Source organism: Seriola aureovittata, chromosome 17 (genome assembly GCF_021018895.1).
Source record: "Seriola aureovittata isolate HTS-2021-v1 ecotype China chromosome 17, ASM2101889v1, whole genome shotgun sequence".
NCBI classification, from domain to species: Eukaryota; Metazoa; Chordata; class Actinopteri; order Carangiformes; family Carangidae; genus Seriola; species Seriola aureovittata.
In genome coordinates this window covers 12,449,817-12,475,050 of record NC_079380.1, presented here as the reverse complement: position 1 = coordinate 12,475,050, position 25,234 = coordinate 12,449,817, and the positions used below count along the sequence as shown (strand labels likewise).

General features: G+C 45.7%; 1 protein-coding gene across 10 annotated transcripts in view; it reads right to left on the bottom strand.

The window, feature by feature from the left end:
- The window catches only part of LOC130184787 (BAH and coiled-coil domain-containing protein 1), a 63,743-nt gene extending 38,716 nt beyond the window's left edge, over positions 1-25,027 (bottom strand). For 8 of the 10 annotated variants that reach the window (XM_056400810.1, XM_056400813.1, XM_056400812.1 and 5 more), the window contains exons 1-2: positions 24,744-25,026; positions 21,302-21,625 (exon numbers count right to left, since the gene is read on the bottom strand). In XM_056400810.1, coding sequence (XP_056256785.1) covers positions 21,302-21,473 — 172 coding nt within the window. In that variant the 5' untranslated portion in view covers positions 21,474-21,625; positions 24,744-25,026. Of the gene's footprint in view, positions 1-75; positions 324-21,301; positions 21,626-24,743 lie in introns of those variants that run through there. The other 2 variants (XM_056400815.1, XM_056400817.1) reach the window with 2 other exon arrangements.
- Positions 25,028-25,234: the final 207 nt, after the last annotated feature.

Here is a 25,234-nt window from a genome sequence, read left to right as displayed (position 1 = left end):
ACTTGACAAATATAAGATTTCTAAAAGAAGGAGAGACAGCAGGATGAAGAAATAGACATCTGAATGTTTACTTACCAAGTAAAAACATATTGAGCAGGATGTCTGTTGGTAAGAGAGTTTCACTACCACTTCAGTGTCTCTCTCATCAGACTTTCCTACCGATGCAGTTCCATGTTCTGCCCAAGGAATTCAGACGCCCAAGAAGAAGCCAGCCAGACTTTCCACACACATATTCACTCATAAACACACAACTAAGTTTTCAGACCCTTTCCAGTAACATAGGGGAAACTGGATTGGATTGGGCAACTGTACACACCAGCGGCCCCAGACAGACTGCACACACTACCCTGAAGGGCCACTGACTAACCCAGCGCCTACTTCCTCACAATAAAACACAGAAGGAATTTCAAATGGCTACTAAAGTGGGGGGATTTCCTTCAAACAGTCAAAGTCATCTTGAAAACATTAGCGCAACTGGTAGCCAAATTCCTCCTCACTTCGGAAACAACTGTAGCAAGAGTGGGGTTTTTTTTGTTGTTGTTTTGTTTTGGTTGCTTGCCCCCCCTGCTTTACAAACTCCTTCCCTGACTTTATCCTTTTGCATTAGTGGGTGGTTGGATGGTGGGGCTGAGGGAGTGGGCCCCCCCTACAACTGTAGTAGGAGGCTGGTCTGATCAGAAGCAGAAGTGTGTGTGTGTGTGTGTGTGTGTGTGTGTGTGTGTGTGTGTGTGTGTCTGTGTGAGAGAGACAGAGAGAGAGAGAGAAAGCAGGCGGTCCAGTCCTGGAGCTGGGCCCAGTGCAGGGGTGGGGGAAAGTGGCAGCAGCGCACGCCTCCGACACTCTCCACACTGCGTGCCTGTGGAGTGAGTTTAGTGGATGTGGTCAGTGCGGGGGTGGGAGAAGTGGAAAAGGAAGAGGAGAAGCTGTTGGAAGAATGGATGGAGGAAGAGAATGAGAGAGATTGCCTGCACTACAAGGCAACATCCAGAGGAGGGGTAAGGGGCGAGAGTTTAGACTAGTAGTGGAGATAAGGGTGCGAGGAAGTGTGAGAAACTTTGAGAGCGAAAGAGCAGCAGAGAGTGTGTGGGAGTGTGTGTTGCCGAGCATATGCGAGCCTTTGTGTGTGTGTGTGTGTGTGTGTGTGTGTGTGTGTGTGTGTGTGTGTGTGTGTGTGATTGTGTGTGTGTGTGTGTGTATGTGAGATTGTGTGTGTGCGTATGGTGGTCGTCTCGCTGAAGTTGACAGCCCATGTTTGCAGAGTGGCTTCGTGGTCAGCCACTCGCTCGCGATTGAAGTGAAGGTTGGGTAAAAGGGATTCTGGGAATTTTTTCAGAGAAGTGCTATGCAAATAAAATTGGCTCGGGGAGGTCAACCAAAGCACACCGCCCACTTCACCCAGCTGTTTATACAATATACAAGTTGACATGATAGGGATAAGAGAATTCGAATCCTAAACAAATTAGTCCAACTGGCTTGTCCCAGTTTGGCAGGGAGCCTGAAAATAACAATGGATCCACACAGGCCGTGATGCTACAGAGAAAACAGATAGGAGAAAATGTCTCTGAGGGATGTTTTGTTCTAGTTGAGGTGGAGCGGTGTCAAAGAACATGCACACATCCCACCAATATATGTTTCTCTTCGTCTATTTTCTTTCTCACCATCTTTCGTTATTTGTACACAAATCGGCAAAAACATCTCTCACAGCAAAACAAGTGTAACGCGTGTCCCACTACCTGGCCAGCCTGCAGTAGAGTTCCTGCTGAAAAGGCCTTTTATGGGCACAGTAAAAAAAAAGAGCTGGACACACAGACCCGGTGCAGCTATTTGTTGAAGAGCAGGCCAGGAAGTGTGTCATTTAAAAAACAATAAGACCTCTGACTGTCAAAGTAAGAGCTGGCTAAAGGCTTGAGCAGTGTGGGTGAAGGCCACAGGGTAAGAGGAAGACAGAATATGGTAAAAGAGGAGGTAAAAGATCAAGCACAAGTTGAACGTTACTGTTAGACTCGGAAGGAAGCTGGACATAAAGTCGCTAATGGTTAGACTACTGGCTAAGGTAAAGGTCTGGACTTGTCATTTGGACCTGTGCTTAGGTGTCCTCGCTGTGATCCGTGTGAAAGTGCAGTGGTGTGCTGAGTCACTGGCCTCATCTGTGGAGAACAGGGAGGCATTCCAGGCTGGGACACAAGAGGTGGGAGGATGGATTTGAAACAGCAACGGGACCAGGCCAGGACAAATGAGCTCAAGGCCCATTACCTTCCTTTTATACCCACCCACACATGCACACTCACATTCCCTACGCCCACAACACAGATTTAATAGGACATACAAGAAAAAGCAGCGTCACAACACAAAATCACTAAACTGCGCTCTTGGTTTCTGTCATTGTGTCCTTTCGCTGAGAGCTTAAATGTTCATGATGTAACAGGAAGTGCACATTACTCCATACCAGTGCAGTTTTGCTTGGACTGGCCGCTCATTATGGAGTGTTTTCTCTCCAAGCACCAACTTGTTATTTCCATCAGCATTTTACTTTATTAAATCTCCCTCCACGCTACCCGCTATAGCAGCCATTTTTCTGTCTCTTGGTTCAGATAAAATGCAAGTGTTTCTTATGGAATGGCCAATAAAGGCTCGACATTTCTGCTGATAGCTTGCAGGGGCCACAAGCACTTTGTTCTTTGTATACGGGGAACCTACACACTCCTCGAGGAGAATCATTTGTTATCTGTGCAAACTTCGGTGAGTGTGCTTGTTAACTGACCCATTGTTACATGGGAGCATTTCAGGGCCGTTTGTTGCGTCCCGGCTCTTTATTCCTGAGGCGTGAAATTGTGATTACCATAGTGGGGCTCATCCATCTCATTCTTTCATCCACACTCTCTCACACACTCACACACACATACACACACGCTCAACATCCGCATTTTTATTTTGCTTTCTCTCTTTCTCTTCCCTTCACTCGTCGTATCAGTCTCATGATACACATACACACACACACACACACACATACAGCAACACACCCAAACACACAAAGAGCCGCCCACAGCTGCGTCAGGCCATCTCTCTAACAATCCAATCTGTTTTCTTTCCCATGATGTTTCCCATTGGCACAGAGAGGAGAAAATCAGATTTACTCCCCCACAGGGCCCATGCAGTTCCACTGATATGGAAAATGATTTCAGTGCTGCTTGAGCCCATAAACATTATTTTGGTCTCCCCTGTTAATGACACATTTCTTCCCAGCATTGTGAATCTCACAGAGGAAGAGATGAGTGTAAGGGGGTGAAGAAGGGAGGAGAAGGAAGAGAGGAAGGGAGGAGGAATCCTCCAGGGCCTCACATAACAACAGGGGAGTCCTTCACCCCTCAAACTGCATCCTCCTGACATCCTAGACTTCTCTCACCCTCTTCCTCATCTACACACATATACCCACACACAAACATAGAGACACACATATACAGCTAATCAACCATGCAGGAACTTAAATTGTCACAGCCTTCAAATAAAGCCCAAAAAAAAAAAAAATCAGAGCACAAAGATATCCCCGCTGGAGAAGGAGCAGAGTCAAAGAGGGATTTCTCACCTCTCTCTCTCTATCTAGCTGTCAGCCTGATTCCAAACACACTGCATTTGGCTTCGGGGCTCAAAGCAGCCCCCCTACAATTGTGTCATACAGCCCACATATCTTTTATTGGTGGTAGCAGACAATATAGCACCACTCCCCCCTCCTCTTCCTCCTCTTCTTGAACACAGGGATAAAATTTGTACTTTTAGTGGTAAGTTACAAACACTTTCTGCCCCAGGCATATTGTCAACGAGAGGAGCACGCCGTAGCCTGCAGTCCTAAACACAAGCCATTTAATATGATGGTGTTAAAAAGAGACTCTAACAGGCCAATAGCGAGGCACTAAACCTCCCATTTGGCATCCATTAAAACCCATCTGCAGGACCAAATACAAGGGGCGAACAGGAAACGGCCATGTTCGATATAACTTAAAACTGTCCTCCACTTTTGAACATTCTCTTACAGGTCTCTCAAACTCCAGATCCAAAAATAGGATTTTCATGGTTCTCCTGTTCCACTGGAAACATCACATGGAATGCTCTGGATCTGGTTTGCTTTACAGCTGATGACTGATCTGTCTAAATCCATTGGTTTTATGTTTTGGCCATGGGAATGGATGGGTGACTAACGGCGGCTTGCGTGCCATGTTTCAGCCAACGCAGCCAAAGCTCAGCCAGCCAGGTCACGGACACAAACATGCCTGGTAGTGGGAAAAAGACAGATTAAAACAAGTGCTCAGCACTATTCTCTCTAATTAGTCCCCTGTTAACTTTTGAACTTAATTGGTTAATTGAGATGTGGTTAGACTGGGCAGGTTTCCCCTCCCTCAGGGTGACCATACGGCTCCAGTATTTCAGCCTGGCACTGCCTGGCACAGGAGGTGGTTGCCGCTCTCTCACTCTCTCCCTTTCTCTCTCTCTCTTTTTGAGCATCCCACCGCTCTAGTGACGAGGAGTAATGATGCCGCACAGGAGGCAGTAAAACTGTGTTTTGTGAGTGTGTTTTAGCAGAGATTGTACCCATGCACTGCACATATGCTTGTGCCACATCAAAGCAGCTCTTTGACAACCCGGTCCTGGGTGGTCTAAACCTCTCTTCTCTCAACCAGCAGTGCTGGATAGATAGGCTTTGGAAAAGTGGAGTGTGGATGTGGGAGGATGTTACCTCACCACAGGCAAGTGTGTTCTGTTGAACTCAGAAGTCAGTTTGCTTTGGAGGAAACATGAACAGTGCAAGGAGGGAGAATAAAAGTGTGGTGCAATACATACACAGATAAACACACACACACACAACGCCATAGGCGTCACGTTGCTTGAGTCTCCCCATCTCTGGATGTATAATGATACCCACAACACCACATAAATCTGCAAGCAGCTCGATTCATTGGGGCAGATTTTGCCTGCTGTCTTCCCTTTTTCACTTTCATCCCCTCTTCTCCCCTTGCTCCTTTGAGCCCCATCACTCATTCCCCTTCTCAGTTTTCCCTTTCCGTCCTCACACCCTCTCCATCATCCCTCCATCGCTCTCCCTCCTTCCCCCTGCTACTCAGCTCCATATTTCTGTCCTCCCTCATCACCTCGCTCTCTTCCCTCAGTTGCCGTCATCCACATGCTTCAAAATGGAAACACTTTCTCTTCATTTTTTGGGTTTTTAAAAACCGCTTTCCCGCCCACTCCCTCGTCCCATTTGCGCTCTGTTTCTCTGCTCTCATTCGTCCATCAGTTTTCCTGAAGCCTAGGAGGGTAATGAACGTCTTGTTTTATGGGGAGTCACAGGTTGGCCCCTCCCTCTGTCAGAACCGCCCATAAATCAGCATCCCAGCATTCAATTGGCAACCAGCGCTTGTCGGAATGTCCTGTTCTCTCTTGACCTCCCATCCTCTCTTCTTCCATCTGTGGCCCAGCGCCTCCTTTAGGTCGTGCAGAGCAGCGCTGGGCTTGATGGGCCTGGTTGTAGAGACTGCTTTGCTGCCGTCCTTTGAGTTCTCTTGGATTGGCCTGTAATACGATAAAGTCCTGGAGTGATGCGTGTGAGAGAAACAGAAGGCAGCTCCCTGCTCTGGCTTCTCTCCGTCTGATGTATCCTGTCAGAGGCGCAGAGACAGAACAGTGCAGATAACGGAGCAGAGAGCCGCCGTGCCAGCCAGCCAGCCCAAGGTCTTTCTACAGCCCTGAATATAATTTCCCATTGGTTCACAGGGGGAAACAAAGGAGAAATGTTTAATTCTTGCTGCGCTGGCCAAGACAAATGTAAGCATTTTTGTTCTGATAACCTACAGACATGGGGATGGGTGAACCTAGGTAGCCAAGGCCAAACGATATACAGTATTTCCTTGTAAAGAACATGCTGTACAATCATGTGTTGTTGCAAACCTTCTTAGCCATAAAGACAACACTCCAGTTAGCCTGTACAGATAACCACCTTCTTTCCCACTGTAGCAGACTACAATTTCAAGTGCACACAAGGTCAGCCAAATCACACAGTAAATTCTTTTATGAAACGCATCTGACAAACTGGGTTTTAAAGTTGAGTTATGTCTCCTGACCGCTGACACTGGTCATCCATGGAATGCCGCTGCCGGGGCCTGCTCAACATCTGCAGCAACACACTTGAGCAGAGATGAGTAAAATTAAGAGCATTTCCTGCAATCTGTACAGAGGAGGGGAGGTCATCTTCACCCGAAAATGAACAGATGAAGTGTAACATAGAGCAGGACAGCCATAAAAAAGAAGCCTCTCCTCTCCTCTCCTCCAGCTGAGTAGAAAAAGCACAATCCAAGGTCAAACCAGGGAGACGGGTGGGGTGGGGGGTTGGGGGTTGGGGTGGGGGGGGATATCATCTTGATCAACTGCTCATGGCTTGTCTGTCTGGTTGGCTGGCCGCATCACCACCACTGCGGTCGTCTATCTCCTTTGCAATGATCACATCTAGTCAGCTGGACAGGTGGGCGGGCTGGACGGTAACGTGCCCCCACAGCCCCCCACTCCCACCCCACACACACAAACACAGTATTTGTCTGCAGGTCATATTCAGAAATGGCAGAGAGGAGGAGGGAGGCCTAGTGGGGTTACAAGAGGCTTGCAGCATCTGATCGAAGTTAACAGATGTGTTGCAGCTGCTCGTTTTGTTTGCCACAGCACATCCTCAACCACACACACACACAGACACACACAGACACACACACACACACACACACACACACACACACACACCACACACACACACACACACACACACACACACACACACACACACACACACACACACAGATACACATACAATGAATAGACACACAAAAAATACCACTAGTTTATATATAATGTTAGCAGGATGAAAATTAAAATCATATATTTTCTAACCGGCCATGCTAAACAGTACTACTGGCAGTGTTTTGGGTCTCAAATAAAAACCTTACATCCCAGAGTAACCATTAAACGACTTTGAACAGTGTGCCTATGAGAGCACATGTTGGCTTTTCTTATTTTTCTTTAATATATGCTTAGGTCTGCTGGCCATAAAACATGTCAGCGCCTACCCGTTGGGCCAGAAAGCTTCAAGCTATGTGACGGGCCTGACCAGTGAAATGATTTGGGGAATCTGTGGAGGGAAGACAGCGAGTCACGGTCGTGGAGTTAAAGAGAGGAAGCACAAGAGAGAGGCAGCGCAGAGAAACCTCAGCTGGGTGTCCTCATATCCACGGGAGAGCAACAGCTTTCAGCAGGTTATAACAACGCCAGTGCAAGCAAGCCGAGCTCAGACTAGATCTGGCGGGGGCCATGATGGAGAGAAAGGGGGAGGCAGAGGTGGGGAGGACACGGAGAGACAGGGAAGGAAAATAAAGAAGAGTTATTAGGGTGATGTGAGGCAATGAGGGGAGGAAGGCCTAGTGAAATGTTTTGACACAGAAAAATAGCAAATGTGACACAGGTACTTAAACAAAGGTTTGAAAAGCAAACCACTGCTGTCTTTCTCTCTGTGCCCTCTCTCCCCCTTGTTATCTTTCTTTTCTCTCTGCTCCGCTTGACACACGCTCGCACAAGTGATAGTTGCAGCTGCAACTTCCACAAACCGCTCATTCACTTAAGCCCAAGGACGGCGGCGCTCGTCTCATGACTGTCAGACTGGCCTTCATTGCTTGCCAGGTTGAGCAGTGTGTTGAGCTGAATCCAGGTCCTTTACCCAGATTACTGCGACCCTAAACACCCCATTATTTTCATGAAGCGCATGATTAGCCTGCACTGGGGCCACAACTTGATTATACTACTGCTGTGTAGTCCTGTTTTATCAGTTATGCATTGTTTTGTCAGATATAGATGCCGGCATCAGTAGTGGCAGCTTTGACTTGTAGCACCATGCGACACATTCCCTCACAGCCTGTGTGTGTGTGTGTGTGTGTGTGTGTGTGTGTGTGTGTGTGTGTGTGTTGGAGAGTGTGGTTTCTATCTCCTTACTGAATTTGTTCTGGCACAGTGTTCTATTGTGGGGCTGGGCTTTGCACTCCTCAGATAAGAGAGCAGTTATGTCAACACTGGGTGCTGTGAAGGAGCCGCCTGGTCGTGTTGACATTCTACAACACTGCTTATTTACTCTGACCACAGAGTTCAGCCATCATCTAGCCTCTTATGCACTAATGACCAGAGGCCTCTTGAGGTGGAGCCCCCTCCTGGCTCTGGTCGGTACTGGCTGTCTGTTTGTAAGGTGAGAAGAAAGATGAGGGGGGTGGGGTTAACTAATGGCTTTGAATAACCCTCAGTTTAAAGCAGACTGCCAACAGATTCAGAAAAAAAGGTTGACAAATGCTTCTAACAACACACACAACCCCTGGTAGATTCAGGCAGCATGAGTCTGCATATTGAGCTGAGCTGAGCAGCCCTATCAGTAAAGAGCCAGTGGAGCAATCCATGCATAATTAGGGAAGGGGGGAGGGGGTTAATTGACTTCTTTGAGAAAGATCCTGATTTCTATCAGCCAGTCCCATAATCATGTGAGCCAGGGCTCTCATTAAGGCCCCTCCCTCATTTATCTCTCTTCCCCTCTAACCCTTTACTCTCTCCCTCCCTCCCTCCCTCTCCTCGCTCCTCCTCCCACTTTGAAAAAGGGTGAAACCCCAACCGCTCCTGCTGTGTCCTCAGCAGGCCAGGAAATGGGTGAGGCAGATTTATAGCTAGCACCTGAGTGAGGTGCACCCTGGCACATAAACACACAATGAATGAGTTCACACACACACACAAAAAGGCTCCAGACTGCAGTTGACCTGACTGTGACCTCAGTGCGGTAATGCACTGGCTAGCAGGTATTAGCAGCAAACCTGTGTGTATGTGTCCCTGTGGCAATAAATGCTCTGCACAGGCAGACACAGTGTTGCACAGAAGATTCAGACACAATGTTTTTTTTTTTTTCTATTCCATTTCCAACAATAACGCTCAAACTACAGGGACAGCAGCGTAACACGCTTTGAATTATTTACTGGCAGAAAGTATACACTAATGACACGCATCTTTACCACAAACAAACTACATTATGATGGGATGTCAACACGTCAGCGTAATGTATAACTATGGATATTTTCTAAAACATATCCACTAAGACTAAGATTTTTGTTCAGCATTGGTTTTAACCAGAGAGAAACCAGCTCCCTCCTGGCTGCTTCCCTTTCTCCTCCCTTCCTCCCTTATTCTCTCTTCCTCTCCATTCCTTGGAAGCGCTGGGAGATTTGGGGGAAAGCTGAATTCCACTGAGAGAGAGAGAAAAAAAAGGATGACGTGGAGAAAAGAGATGAAAAGTGACAAATGAGAGATTTCCTTCACAAGCCCATAAATCAGCAGACGCGGGCAGGGGCAGTATGAGGCCTCCCTCAAAAAGCCAAACTTTTTTTCCTTTCACAGCCTGCGCTAACCACCCCTCTCTCTTTACATGCACGCAAACACACACACACACACACACACACACACACACACACACATACACACACATGACACAAACATATGTGCAGGCTCACATACACAAGAATGCAAACTTTATCCCTTCCACTGTGCACACTCTCCCAGATGGTGTGTGCTGGAATGGCATCCCCAATGCTCTCCACCAATCTGGTTGTGGCGCAGCGGCCTGGCTGACTGGCACAGAAGCACGTCTCATAAAATCACTTACAGTTAAGAGTGGCGCAGGCTTCAAAGCAGCACGCCTTCAAACCAGCCCTGTTAAAGGGTCCAAGCACGCGTGCTGAAATAAATCCTGCCCATTCTGTCACATAAAACACATAGGGTGGAGGGGCTGGGGGGCGGGGGAGGGTACGGCTGCTGCGACAGGTAAGCGCGACAGACAGATGAGGGAAGACAAGGGAAATGAGCTCTTCAGAGCATTTGCTCTATGTGCACAGTGGGGCGCCGCACGCTGGGCAGGGATATGGGAGAGCAGAGGCACCCTGCTGGGTTCGGAGGTATCTACTGCAGTTGGTGGGGATGAAAAGAGAGTGAGCAATGGGAACAAGCGTCAGCAGGCCCATTTTTCAGCTCCAATATGTTAGTGCGAGTGAATGTGGACCATCGTTGGATGTGAGATTAAATAGCACTGCTGTTAGACTGGACATATGTGCGCTGTGTAGGGAAGGCGGCGACTACGGCCTGGTGGTTGGAGAGCTGGGAAGTGGCGAGAAACTTGAGCCCCGTGCAGGACGGTCCCAGAGACTGGCGGATTGATGGAGATCCAAAAGGACTTAGGATCTGCTTTCATTCTGAATGTTCACCATCTGCTTGGCTGGAAAGAGAACCTACAAAGCTGGAGAAAACTCTGTCAACTGACAGATGAGACAGTAAGCGTAAAAGTGTGTGTATGTGTGTTGTGTACTTGTGTAGACAGTGTGTCAGTATTGATCCTCAAAGCAGCTCCACTTTCTGAAAGAAGATCTGTCAAATGGGGATACACACATTTACCCACACACACCAAAAAAAAAAAAAAAAAAAAAGGGATTCATACATTTGGGACCATACAGCTGACATAAAATTATTTCTCTAACATAACAGACATCTGCAGCAACCATCATATGTTCCAGTATGCCCAACTATCCTCTCCTTCGCACACAGCTGCATAGTTTACCACCACACCGGAGGTATTGATCCATCCAGTTTCCATGTGTGCAGACGGCTCTGGTCTGGTAAAGCCTTGTTACCATGGATGACCACTTCTCTCCTCATACTTCAATGCTCTGTCACACATTAGCCGGGAAAGTACAGATATTCCACATCAACCAAAATAAACCAAACACATGTTTTGTTTTGTTTCCTAACAACCGCACGCAAATCCACATGTACAATCAGGTCCATTTCTGATCCTTGAGCAGCCATGGTCCACTGCTGACCTCCAAAAGCCCTCACTGCTTGGAAATGCATTCCCTTGAATAGTCAGTAACACACTCCAGCATCTGTTTATGACCACAGACTAACCCAGGATGTAATCAACAGCGATTCACACAGCAAAATTCGTGTTAGTGTTTTGAAAGTTCTCCCTGACCTGCTGACCCCTGGAGATACCACAGTGATATCTGTATTCCTTCTGTCTAGTTAAAAAGAGAGATAACACGGGCCTAATGGCCTGATGAGGAAACAGCAGATACACTCCCATAACTGTCACCCCATATGCTGGGAATGCGATGTGATTTACAGCACTTGCCAGCAAAACAGTAAACCACAGCTTCTTGCAAACGGGGGCGTCGGCACACCTGAGAACAAGCTGTTCCGCAAGCAAAAAAAAACGAGTAATTAAAATTATGGGGTGAAAAATGAACACAGCTTCTCAGATCTCTTGCCTGCTTATTTATGCAAAAGACTCGCAGTATAATGCCGCATAAATCCATCGTTGTGTGTTATTATTCTGATTGCTGTCACAGATATATCGGCTAATCAGCGTTGTAACTGAAGCAGGTGGATTTACTACATCCCCCAACAGCCTCGTGCAGAAAGTGGAGTAGAGAGAAGGGCTGAGGCTGAATTAGGCACCTGCATCAGCCCCCCGTCCACCCCCACATGCTGCCCTCTCAGCTGTCTGCCACTCTTGTTTCCGCTCTCACTCCTTTTATAAAATCTCTCCACCACACAGCTCCTTTGATTGCTCTTTCCCGTGGGCATACACACACTCACGGATACAACATATGTGTACACAAAAACTCAAACACACAAAAACACACTTCCTCCGTACTGTTCGGAAACAATTGTGCCAGCTGAGTTTTGATTTGGGAAGAAAAGTTGCCTCCACTACAAATAATGACAGGCACTCAAGAAACAAGAAGAACACAGTTATCACACACAGAACACACACAGACCCACACACGTATATGAAAGCAAAACTCATGCAAAAAACACAAAAAAACCCCACTTAAAATCAAGTGTAATCACAAATACACACAGGCAGACACCCACACACACACGTGTGTCCACACACCCTCCCATTATGCTGTATAACCAAAAGGCATTCAGCCATTTCAGCAGCATTCTGAGAGCCAGCCAAGTGAGAGGTCTGTCAGTGCATTAGCCAGCATGTAATCATAGCTCAACCTCACTGCAATTAGAAGTGGTTCTAATTCTTCACTGGAAACACTGCCTTCTCCCACCACTAATAGTTTACTTTACTCCAACAGCTGACAGACCCAGCCCTGCCTCCCCACCTCGGCTCCCTAAACATACTCACACACACTTACACACTCACAGAGACACACCCGCAGCTGCAGCTTGTCTGTCAGCATGGGAGATCAAAATGGATCCTGGGAATAGTCCCCTGCCGTGTCCCACTTGTGCCACATCACTCCCATGAGTGTTTAGGCTGTGCCACAGTTCACCTGTGCCGTGGAGCTGTGTGAGTAAAGGCCTCCTCTTTGCCATCCCTCTCCACTGCCTTCAAGAAAGAAAAAAAATCTCCCGTTTTACCAAACATGACAGAGAGAAATGACAGTGAAATCATGAAACAATTGCAAAAATAAAAACGCGCGAGTTCGTAAAAGGTTCTCCGTAGATGAGGCAGGCGTGTGAGGGGAGGGCGGCGAGATAGCGCTGGGGAAACATTAGCTAATGAAGACTGAGGAAGAGGGAGCGCTCACTATACTGATGGTATTGCTATTAGCCTGTGAGCCGGTGCACTTGGGTGTCACTTCAAAGCATTCTCCACTATTAATCAGAGGCTATCCAACCCTCCAGCAAGGGCCCCGCTGGCTGTGCTGCTAACTACCCCCCTCAACATCAACACAATGGAGCCATCATTACGGCCGTTATGCTACGCCTCGGCCAGACAGCGCACCTTTATCTCAGTATATACGTTACATACTCATGGCCAATTAATTTACCTGCCATGTCTCAGAATAAAGGGGGTGGCGTCGGGGGTGGTGGGTGGGGGGGTGGCCATGGAGTGTATGTAAGCACACGCTGCCGTTATGTAGTGGTTTATGTATTTGGGTGGGGGATGGGCAGCACCTGGCTCAGGTTGCATCCAGCAAGCTGTGCACTGCATTTGGCCTTGGGGGGGCCCTTTGTGAAAACACCTGCAAGAGGCTGCAACCTGTCTGGCCCAGACCCGCAGCCCCATCCCTGCCTTGCTCTGGCTCTCACCTGGCATAACAGGCGGCCCAGCGTCTCCCTCAACAAACTCACCGGCCCCCCACCTCTCCAGGCAACCCTGCAGCCACTCAGCTGGATATCAGCCACCAAGCTTGAGGATTAACTACCGAACTGGCCCTGTCTCTTTAATACTAGATACATTTTATACAACGCTAATCCCCAAGATCAACTCTTTCTTCCTTTTGTTTTGACTGTTGTGATGGACAGCACTTTCCACCGGGTCGAAGCGAGAGCCGGCGGGGCAGAGGCGAAGAAATTATTCTCTTTTTATCGGGGTGATTGTCAACTGAACGTATCAGTGAGACTAATGGGGGAAATACATTGCCTTGTTTGCAGTTGCTCGCTTCTCGTAAATTTGCACATTCATGTTACATGAGGATGAGAGGGCTTACAATACAAGACACTCTGCCCCTCCCCCTCTGTCTCCTGCTGTACTGTACTGAGAGCCTGCAGACTGTAGCAGCGCTGAGGGGATGAGATAACCGTTCACCATTGTGAGAAAAGGCTGTCAAAGCTTTGTTTTTTTTCCCCTCGCTCACTTCTCTCCCTCTCTCCCTCCCTCCCTCCCTCTCTCTCTCTCTCCCTCTCTCTCTCTCCCTGGTAAGAATATAAAAAAGCTAGAGCAGTGGTTGCAGAAATAGTCCTGTTTCTATAATTAGATGTAAACAGACGAACCAGACTCTCAAGCTTGCTCTGTCCCACTGGCCCCACAGCCTCCTGGGAAGCAAGATGTGTGAGTGTGTATGACGTGTGAGTGTTTGAGTGCGTGTGCACGTGTGTTTGTGTGCGCCTTTGTATGCGTCTGCTTGCTATGCACCAGTAAGTGTATGACAGCATGTGACAGTGTGCATCTAGTCTCTAGTCTGTCGTTCTCCTCTCTTTCTCTCCGTCTGTCTCCCTCTTTCTCCTGCAAACACACAAACTCACTCAGTCCCCCTCCCCCACATTCACCAGAGGGCAGGTCAGTGGCCGTGCATGGCAAGCAGAGAAAGCTAATGCATGCAGCACCAGCAGACAAGCACACATCTGTTGCTGAGGAGCCAGTCATTTGCCCCAGATCCTCAGGACACATACAGTATCAGAGAGAGGAGGCAGTGTAGCCTAGTGGTCACACCAGGCAGAGGGGACCAAAAAAAAAAAAAAAAAAAAAGATCCAGAACAAGGCAGTGGGGGCAGAGAGGGACCCAGTCTGAGAAACATCGAGGACAATAAATGTAAAAGAGAAGGGGGGAGGTAGGAGTTGGGGGGTGGGGGTGGGGGTGGGGGGGTGTGGACAGGGTAGAGACATGGATCATCAAAGAGAGAACATGTAGACATGAAAGAATCTGTGGTGTAAAACAAGTGATTTGACAAAAAAAAAAAAAGCTGAAGGGGAGGGAGAGAGTGGGATTTTGTTCTAATCAGTGTCAGAAGGAGCACAAGAAATCCCTGCAAGAGAGAGAGCGAGAGAGAGGAAGAAAAATAAGAAAGAGAGAGAGCAACAAGTCCCCTTTGGATTGAGGACTAGGCAGCTGGTTGGATGGTCCCAAGAGACTTATTAAAATGGAATTCCTGATGCTAATCTTTGTTTTCTCACAAAAGGGCTGACACATCCTTGAGAGGCATACTGCATGTATATTTAATGGCAAATCTCTGCATATATTTAGCAGCACACCTCATTGTTTGGTACTGTGTGCGTGTCACCACCGCCCGCTGCTCCGCTGACAGTCACCGAATTGTGGCCCATTATTTGAGTTTATCTGCCCTCACTCCTGGCCCTCCACCACATACCATCTACATTTATGGATCATAGTCAGCCAATTGAAATGGGGAAGCACAAGAATGCAGAGAATATGCAATAACAATAAACAAACAGGAGCAGAAAGGAAGCGCTGCACAGGAACAACTGCTGCGTCGTATAATTGTTTCCCTTTCAAAATGAATCCCGTACATTAACAACATGTTAGTGCCGCAGCAGAAACTTCAACTTGTTCTTTGTATGAATTCTTTTTTGCAGAACTGGACAGGCACCATGCACGCTAAACTGAACGTCGTCTGACAGATAAAAAAAATTGGGATTTTTCATCACCGCTCGTAAGTGTAGAGAAAGAGCGCACCATTAGCGCAGCCCCACTGGTTGCTGTGAACGCAACACAAAGTGGAACTGCCACACAAGCTGCATCTTGAGCATGAAATCTTGCGAGGAACACAAGCGGCAGATCCAGCAGGGACAGACTCAGACGTTAGAGGGTTAACAATGCACCTGTCTAGGCCTCACAGCCAACCACAGGGTGCCTCGGCTGTAGTTGGAGGATGGGTGGGTGGGTGTGTGTGTGGGGGGGGTGGGTGTCTGGGGAACACAGCCCAGGATTCACACACATGCATGCAAAAACCCACCCACCCAAACATAACCACACACACACGCTCATACACTCATGTGCATAGAGTATTGTCACTGACCACAAATCTGCCAACAACAATAGGGCAACGGCCCTTTTTTGTTCTTTTCACTGGACGATTACAATAATAAAATTGAAATTAAAAAACAAGTAATCTGGATTTTCTGCTTGAGCCGTTAATAATGTCTAACAGCTGTCACATGCAATACAGCCATGCGCTGAGGTGGGCCTGGGGCTGCCTGATGAGAAGCAGCCTGATACTGGGAGAGGGAGGGAGATTGAGGGGGGGAAGAGAGACAGAAAGGGAGAGAAAAAGAGCAAAGCAGGGAGGAGAGATCCAAATCACAAACAAAACAGCAGTGGTTGACTTTGGGCAAATGTATCAGTCTATTCAATCTCGCAACAATATATTTTCAGTCCAGCTATTCTTTCTTTTTTTTTTTTTTTTAAGTTTTTGTGTGTGTGTTCGTCATGGGAAGTGAACAAAAGACTTCCATAGCCTTGTTGGATTCTCAATGCAGCTTCTCACTTCCTCATGTTGAGTGTAAAAATAGATGGGAAGGTTCTGAAATCCTATGCCCCGAAATCCGATACAGGAAGGTATTACCCTGCCCGTCGCTCTCACCCGTGGGTCTCCTTTGTGTTTGTCCTGTGTACACGCCCCATGCTTGAGGCGAGGGCTCTGTGGCACCATGCCACACGGTGTAGTGTGGGTGGCGGTCTGTTTGAAGAGCCCGTCTCTGAGGCAGCATGGTCACTCGCTAGCCAAAATCCTCTTGGCTTTTTTTTCTTTGTTTTTTTGGTCCACTCAGCTCAAGCCTCCAGTTTCTGTGGACAGTTTTGATGATGACCAGAGAATTGCAAAGAAAAAAGAGCTGATTCAATGTTATCTGACATGAAATCTGTCACTTCAGTTACCTGAGTGTAATGAATTCCAGATGCTGGTTACTGGACACCTGGTATGATGGTGATCCAACAGTGACAATAAATGTTAAGGGAAAGTCTTAGGGTTGCCAGAGTTTTAATGATGCTTTACTCAAAACATAGTAAGCACACGTGACCAAGACAGTCCACTGCCCTTGCAAGTCATTTGGGCCTCCAATGGGAGTGTCAGGGGAAGGTGACAGATGGTGGCAGCATCGGGCAAGGTGCTATTTCAGCCAGGTGTAGGATGCCAAATAACACCTCCACTATTCATGGGGACTCCTGTGACATTGCGTCTGAACCGTGTCATCTCACAACAGTCCACAAACGAGCCAGACAACAGGCCAAGGTTCTCGCTCTGTTTTGCAGAGCTGGAGCTAGAGCGGGAACGAGCGAGCGAACGAGCGAGCGAGCGCGCGAGGCCGGAGCCAAATGCAACTTGGCCTAAGACCCACGTTCTGTCACTGTACTTCCACCACAGCGGCTCCCGGATACAAGAAGCCCTTTAATGTGATATTTAAGATGGGTTATTGAAGATGTCAGTTTTCTTTTCACTCAGGTAAGTTTCACCTTATGAATTCCTCTCAACAAATCCCCCAAATTTTGTTAGATTTAGAAAGAAAGGACTGGCACTGGCTTTCAGTGGGGCTGGGTGCTGTGCTGCTGAATAATTACACTGAGCATGCAACACACTCTAGTCACCGCTCTCGTCTGGGGTCAACAAGGACCGGGGGGGGGGGGGTAAAAGCAAAGTTGAGCCGGGTACGAACTGTGAGTGCTCACAACACAAGAGCTACAAGGCCAAGAAGAAGCCTCCCTTCACACAAACAACCCTCACCCACTCACTGAGGTTTATTCTTTTAAAGACCCTGGTTGTAACCAGCTCTTTGCTAACTCCACCAAACACCTGTGTTTGTCTTTGAAGCGTCTTCCCAACAACCACAGACCCATGGGATATTCCAGCAATGACACGTTCAATAAAAGTCTCAGTAAAGTTATTTATTCCCCTTTGGAAAAAAAGGGAGAAGGCAGACAGCACAGCTAACCTTTGAAGGGGGAAGCTGTTCGGATATCCAGCTAGGACATAAAAACCAAGGGAATGCCAGGGACATCCTACCAGAAAACAATAAAGGGGGTGGAAGGGACTGTTTTTTATCTTTAACAGCAGCCGTAAAACACACACAAAGCTGGGGTCTGCAACAATGGCCCAGGGCAGGGGAGGGTGGCTAAAACAGAAGTGGCAGGAAGACCACCGCTTCCCAGACAGAAGGGTCTTCCTGCTGGAAAGAAAGGAGACGGAGAAATGGAGGGGAGGAGAGAGAGCGCAGCTTATGGAAAGGGAGACAGAGGAGATGTAAAGGAAGGGGGGGCCGAGTGAGAGAGATGACACAAATATGACCTTTGATTACATGGGGTGTTTAGAGCAGAGCTCAGCCATGGACAGCCCCTGAACCCCCCTGCTGCTTTCACACAGCCACACCTCAGCCAGAGCACACTAATCAGAACAATATGGCTGAAAGATGAGCCCCCAGCCATAAATGCCAGCAGTAAAGACAGCTCCACTGTGTCTCCTGCTCTGACACTATCCAACATCTGAATCCCGGGCCTCACAGCCAAGTGAGGACTGTCTCCAACCCTGAGCCAGAGCCAGCAGAAGATAAAATTACTATTTCAAAGTCCTTGTAAATGAACTGCTTGAATTAAACCACATTAGATGTGTTAACAGGTTTGTGTCTCAGTAAGCACAGAGAGGGAGAGAAGTTGCTCCAATGTCACATTCCCAGAGCACAGTGCAAGTGTAAACTATAAATCGACCACCTGACATGCATTACAAATGACTGGCTTGTAGTAGGTGAAGATGGACAGAGGCAAATGCACACTGACAGAATGTCCACCGGTGCTGAGTAACATGGTTCAGTGGACAAGAAGGTAGGAGTGTATGTTTGCGTCTGTTGTTGCTTGTTTGTAACCAAACTCACCAGTCTGTGCAAAAGAGAGAAAGGAAATTTCACCCCAAAAAAATATGTTGAAATTCTGTAACCCGGCAAGGAACAATGCCAAGGGAGGGTGTTGCAACCGCCATCACTCTTTTCAGCAGTGAGGGTGACGGGAGCGCTCACAATAAATACCTCTGCAAAGTCAGAGGAGCCCTTTCAAGGAGCCACATCAGAAACCTGCCTCTGAATGCATTTTTACATCAACCCTGAAATATTCATGCTCTTTGTAAAGTATTCATGTGAACCAGTGTGCAAGTTAGTCCCCAGGGGGAAAGTGCAGAGAAACTGGAGGGATCCAATACACTCAGCAAACAACATGCTCAGTTGTGCTAATGTTGCTAGCATACGGGACACTTGAACAGACACTAATGACCTGCCCTGTCAAGATGAACAACAGACTGTCCTCACACACTATGACTGGCCTGAAAAAAAACAAAAAAACAAAAAAACATTAACAGTTAAGAAGTAAATGCAGTGTAAAAAAAAAAACTTAATTAGTTTTTGCTTATATTAAATTTTAACCTAATGAATGAAAATAGCTTTCAAAAGGTTTTTTTTTCCTTGTCTAAAATAGATTATAAATTTACATTGTGTACTGTTTTGATGAATTACCATCTTAAGAATATATGCCATGAATAATTGTGAATTATGCTTCATGTCTCATCCACCTATTTGCATTATGACATGCTTGACATTTTCAAATATTATTAAAATAATAAATCAAAGCTCGTACATCGGCACAGTGCAATAACTAAATAATTCTAACGGATCAAATCTATCAAAAGCCTGAGATGTAAAGAATTAACTCGTTTTCTAAATCTTGAGGATATTAGATAGACTTCTCTCCAGTCACACCCATGTGTAACGGATGAGACTGGGGGAGAACAATAAACCACCTGTGCTGCTCATTGAACAGTGATGACATTTGGAGGGTAGGTCTTCATGTTGGTGCAGCACAGTACTACAAAAGAAACACCAAATCTGGTTGGCACCTGTACCCTGTAGCCAGCATTAGCCTTCATGCTCTCAAAACATGTAAAAGAAAAAAAAAACATACGGACCCAGGCACTGTGTATGTGTGTGTGTGTGTGTGTGTGTGTGTGTGTGTGTGTGTGTGAGTGTGTGTGTGTGTGTGAGTACTGCCAAAAGCAAACATGAATGGTGGGACATGAATGGTGAACAGCGCCCATGAATTCTCCTGAATGACTAATTATACCTCATGTTTAGCACGATTCTGCAAATGAATTCAGAATCTTTCAGAAACACAATGAATTTGAAAATATCTTTGATTTGCCTGCCACAATACTGCCTACAGTAGATCAGTTTAATAAGATATTAAAAAAACAGAAAATAAACAAACACACAAACAAATAAATAAATAAAATGTTGAAAACAAAACAAAAAACCAGTGATACTGTATTTAACAACCTACAACAACCACCTACGCGTAGCCCACATAATTCAGTCATAAATTTAGCTGATATACGTTATATAAAAATAACTTTAAAGAGCTGCATTTTCTTTGCTTTCCACTGACCTCGGGTTCAACAGCTGCTGCATCATAAACGTGTTTTTTTTTGGAAGCCATGTTAACATATTTTCAAAGGAGATTGTTTCAGAGGTTTGAGTGTTTGATGCAATAAATATGCAGCTGATGTCACTTATTTAAAAACCTCTTTTGTTTCACATAGGTGGACAAAACAAAACCACAACAGTATATTGTGATTCAGCCCATCACAACATCTGTGCATTTTTTGTTATCTTTTCCTGACAATGCATTTTGGAGAGGCAATTCAAAATCTACATAGAGTAGCTCATATGGCTCAAAAATAATCATAAATGAAGAAAAGCTAAATATTATAAAGGCTTTTTCTTATTTTTTTTATTTTATTTTGGAGGTTATTAGACTGCATTGGACTGTACAGGTGTTTCTTTTATTGTGTCTACATCCTGTTTTTCAAAATAAATCAGCTGCTGTGGGTTATTCTGTTCAGCAGTCTTTATGTTGACTTGGCCATCATGTTTGTAAACGTATACATTTGGGTACACAAGATACCCAAGTCACTCGTTAAACCTGATGCACGCACTGTGAACACATTTGCACCCCGACACCTTGAAGCTCCAGTGCAGGAGGAGGATTTTCTAGTATTGCTCTTCTTCCTACATCCTCCATACTCTGCTCTAACCCATGCAGACCTGCTCATCCAGCTTCTTCGTGTGATTGCTTATGGCTCCAGGGGTTTTGGTTAAGTGATGGCATCGGTGTGACACTTGTCAATTTAACGTGAAATGACAAAATCTCATTTCAGATTCAGCTCCACAGCCAGTGGGAAACCAGTGCCAGTGTGCTCTGTCCAACTCCCCTACGTACAAACTAAAACAGATCTTAAATGCCATTTTTAAATACCATGGCATTTACCCAACTTATCAAATGGCTATTTGTTTAACTAAGATGCTTTTATTACCTTTGAGATATTTGAGCTATAAATGTTGATTCAGCTTAATCAAAATTCCTGATCGCAGGCCTAGTGTAAATCAAATTTCACCTGATTTATTCGCTGATATTTGAATAGTGAAACTCTGTCAACAGCCACACCTGAGCAACCGTTTATATAAACCGAGGAGCCTCGTCTATTCTTTCTCTTTTGTGCAAAAAATAATCAGCTTTGTTCTACACCACACATGCAGGCCATAGCCTGTGCACGCTGATAAATGCACAGGCTTAACAACAGCCAGCGTTGAGACAGACAAATGTTGCAGCTATGGGAACAAAAAAACATTTCAGTAGCTGCATTTTTGTGTGACAAAACCCTCCACCGTAGATGTTTGACTAACCTGAGTGAGGAGCCATTGGTATGTGCGAGGGGTAGTATTTCCCCGGCGGGAAGGGACCGGCGTGCTGTACAGAGCTGTGGCCCGAGGGAGCGATCCGAGAGGCGGCTCGGTGCACCAGGGCGCCCCGCTCTGATAGGAGGTGCGCCGGAGCAGCGAAATCCCGTCCTTCCATTCCGAAGAATGTTGAGTAATCCGAATTCCGGATAGGGCAGGTCAGGAAAATCAAATGCAACCCATATAATAATCCTTTCCTTCAGATCTATGTGTTGCATTCAGTCGATCGCAGGCTTCTCCAGCCAAAAACGTAGCCCCCGATCATCTTTCCTGTAAAAGGAGAAATTCATAGCACTTTTCATTATCAAGAAAAATGAAGAAGCCCAGTTAAGAATCACACGGTGCAAAATACTGACATTGCATTTGGCCTATATTCCTTTAAAAATGTCAGAGAAAACACATCATTAGTACCGCTCCATTGACTTTTGTTGTAGCAGGCTACCTTTCTTCTCATGTCAAGGTTTCTTGTGCAAATAGCTGAAATCACCCTCCTCGACCTAAAACTGATGCTGCAAAATAAGTCACCGCAGATACGAACGACCATCGAGGCGTCCACGAGCCCACTGAGCCAGGCTCAGCCTCAGCTCTTATTGATCAGCCTGGGATATAGGCCTGATATGCATCATATGGAGAAGAGCACTTCATATTCCACAGACACAGGCACAACGATCACACTGGCACAGTTTAGGTCTCTATATTTCTATTTAATAATGTTCATGATATATTTTATCCAAACAGTTAATTCAACTACAACCACTTCAGCAGCTGTCACTCTCTCCCAAAAGCATGGTAAGCATATTAACATGCAATATTTATTTATTTTAATGAAATCGTGATAACTTCAACAATCTAAAAATGTTAGAGGAGGAAGTGTGCTGTCCCTGTTTGGGTGGGATAAAATGATGGAAGCCTACACAGCTTACATCTCAAGGTGAACAACGCTGCCTGCGTTCTCCTGCTCGTCCTTTTGTTTCGGACTGATACAGGCGTTTTTCTTCCTATCACCTCCATCCAGCTCTCATCACACCTCACGTTATATTTTCACATTTTGCACTGCAGTGATCTGATCTATAAAATGACATAAATACCAGAATATCTTATGTTTGCACCATCTGCAAACTATAAAAATAACCCAGTTTATAATAAATCTGGTAACTGATTTAAAAACAATGAATCTTGCATCAAGAAATTTGCTGAACCCTCAGGTACAAGGACCCTGTGCTGTCCGTTCATAAAGTTTGGAAACAAATAATAAAGTAGAAGACCTGATATTTAAAAAAAGGATATAATTAAAATACCGCTTCATAACAGAGATGCATCAGCTCCTGCAGACATGGACTCTCTCTCACTCTCTCTCTCTCTCTCTCTCTCTCACTCTCCTTCTGTGTGTTTGTGTGTGTGCGTGTGTGGCTGTGAGTGTGAGTGTGCGCGCGCCCGTGAATGAGTGTGTGTCTGTGCATGTGAATAACTGCACTCTCACTGTCTTCATCTGCCTTGACCTATTTCAGGTCAGGTAATCAAATGGAGTAGTAAATACATTATAGGCTACATCCTCTGCCATGCCACAAAAATAGCATTATTTAGTCAAGATGTGGGGGTGGTGGTGGTGGTGGTGGGGGGGGGGGGCATTCGCATGAATTGAAAAAACATGTAATTTCACTGTAAAAATATATGTTTTTGTCTTTACAACAGTCATCTAAACGTGACAGCTCATTTCTGTGTCAGTGATGGCTTTGAGTAATTAAAAAATAAAAGCAGGCTAGCAGAGGGCAGCTTAATTTTATAGTTCAAATAAATGAATAAATACTACATGGTTGAATTTTCTTAACACAGTAGGGTGTGTGTGTGGTTTTCTATTATAAACTCTCAGTTTGGGGTCATTACAGGGTTTCTTGAGAGGATTGAAGAGAGTCCCCAGCAAGATAAAAGCTTTTTTTTTTTTTTTTACCGTTAATTAAATTACAAAATAAATATCAAAATTCTGCAATGTATAAGAATGAGCAGGTGTATTCTCATCACTTATTGGCTATTTCACACTCAGCACTATTATCTCCCCATGTAGCCAGTTCCAGCCTAGCCTACAATTCAGTGCTACATCAACAACAATAAAATCCTTCCACATGGAGGTCCCTGGGACAAAGTCTTATCAGCTGAAGCTTCGTGAACCAGTGTGTGTTCCTGCATGTGGGTCCTTAAGTAGAAAACGTTAAAGAAGCATTGTTATAGCATACATGGTAGCTGAGTCCTCAGTTTGTGGACTGTATAGAGATCCAAGGTGAATGGCCGCCCGTCAGGAGGACTGCCTTTGTCTCCATACTGAGAAAGTGCTATGCAGTCAGCCATTACCTTCCCCTCGCCATGCTGTTGCATTCAGCCCACTCTATATATCCACTAACAACCTTAGAATAAAATTATTCACTATTTATGAGACTGGCACGAGCCTGCTGCTTTGTAAATGTTCGAAATGTACATTCATGAGAATTTAATTGCAGTAGCGAAAATGACCACGTTTGTTTTCTTTCATTTGCCCTGAAATGTGCGAATTCTGCCACCGAATATACGCTATAATTTTTTTAAAACCTTCAAATGATCGACGCCCCTAATGCAATTCATTATGCAGTTGTCAATTTCATTTACAGGATCCAATCGAAAGCAGAAACGCACATGATAAATCAAATTACGCTGTATAGCCTCGGTCGGATCGTGCTGCGAGTCAGGCGGCCATCCGTGACTGACTAGCCGGCAGGGAGTGCATCTCGGCTGGGGCGAGGGGAAACATGTCTACCGTACTCGCCATTCATGGATTAGACTACTCTCCGCTTGGAGTTCAAATGTTACAGCCGAGCCACAACCATATTCTACACCCTACCGACAACTTAACAAATAAATATATTTGAACAAATTATCAAAGGCTCTTAAATCTCAACCAACAGCCAAAAAAAAAAGGAAGAAGAAAAAAAGGCCCGTTTCTAAAATAAATGTAGGATAATTAAAAACAAAACATCAGCAAATAAGGCGTCGATTAGAAATTAGGCGAAATATATTCCTATACATTTACAAAAATGTTCCTAATGTCAAAACTATTGATTAGAGACACTAATAATACTGATGATGATGATGATGATATTAAAAATAATAATAATAATTTAAAGGTAGCCTATGTATTTTTTGGCAGCTCATTGTATTAAATGATCTGCTTATTCCACAAAGGATACACCTAACAGACATCCTGTTTTGTTATTTTAAAAATTACAGCAATACACTGTGTATCATGGAGCATGTCACATAAAGCATTTTGTACTAAATACAGTAATTTTACAGCGAGGAAATAGGCCTTAAAATATTTTATTCCACAAAAAAATATAAAGTATATAAAATTACTACTTACTGGTATGTTAAATCCTTGCATAACAATAAATTATAAAATCACAAAACACAGAGAGGGAAGGTGCAAGGCCAAGTGCGACGCCCATTTAAAATCAAAATCTGAAATAAACCATGTGGCTAGAGTGAAATCCTACAGTATTTCCATCTGAGGCTGTGCAGTAGCCTGCTGGTTCAGTCTATGGAAGCAGTGGGACTGGGGCTTCCGGCCTGGCTGGATCGCGGCTCGGATCTCCGAGCAGCGGTTCCACTCCCGGTGCAACTGCGTACCTCGCGTCTCAGGGCAGGGTAAACACGCCCTCCCATTGGTCGGATACCTGCATGTTAATGTGCTCGTGCCGCCCGCCCGGAGATACGGTTGGCTCTGATTGGCCGGCATCACAGGCCAATGGTGTGGTGACTGGCAATACTAAACAGAGTGAAAAGCGCCAGATTTAAAGCACGGGATCGTCTAAATCACTTACAATAGAGCTCAGTGCAGCCTCAGCTCAGCTT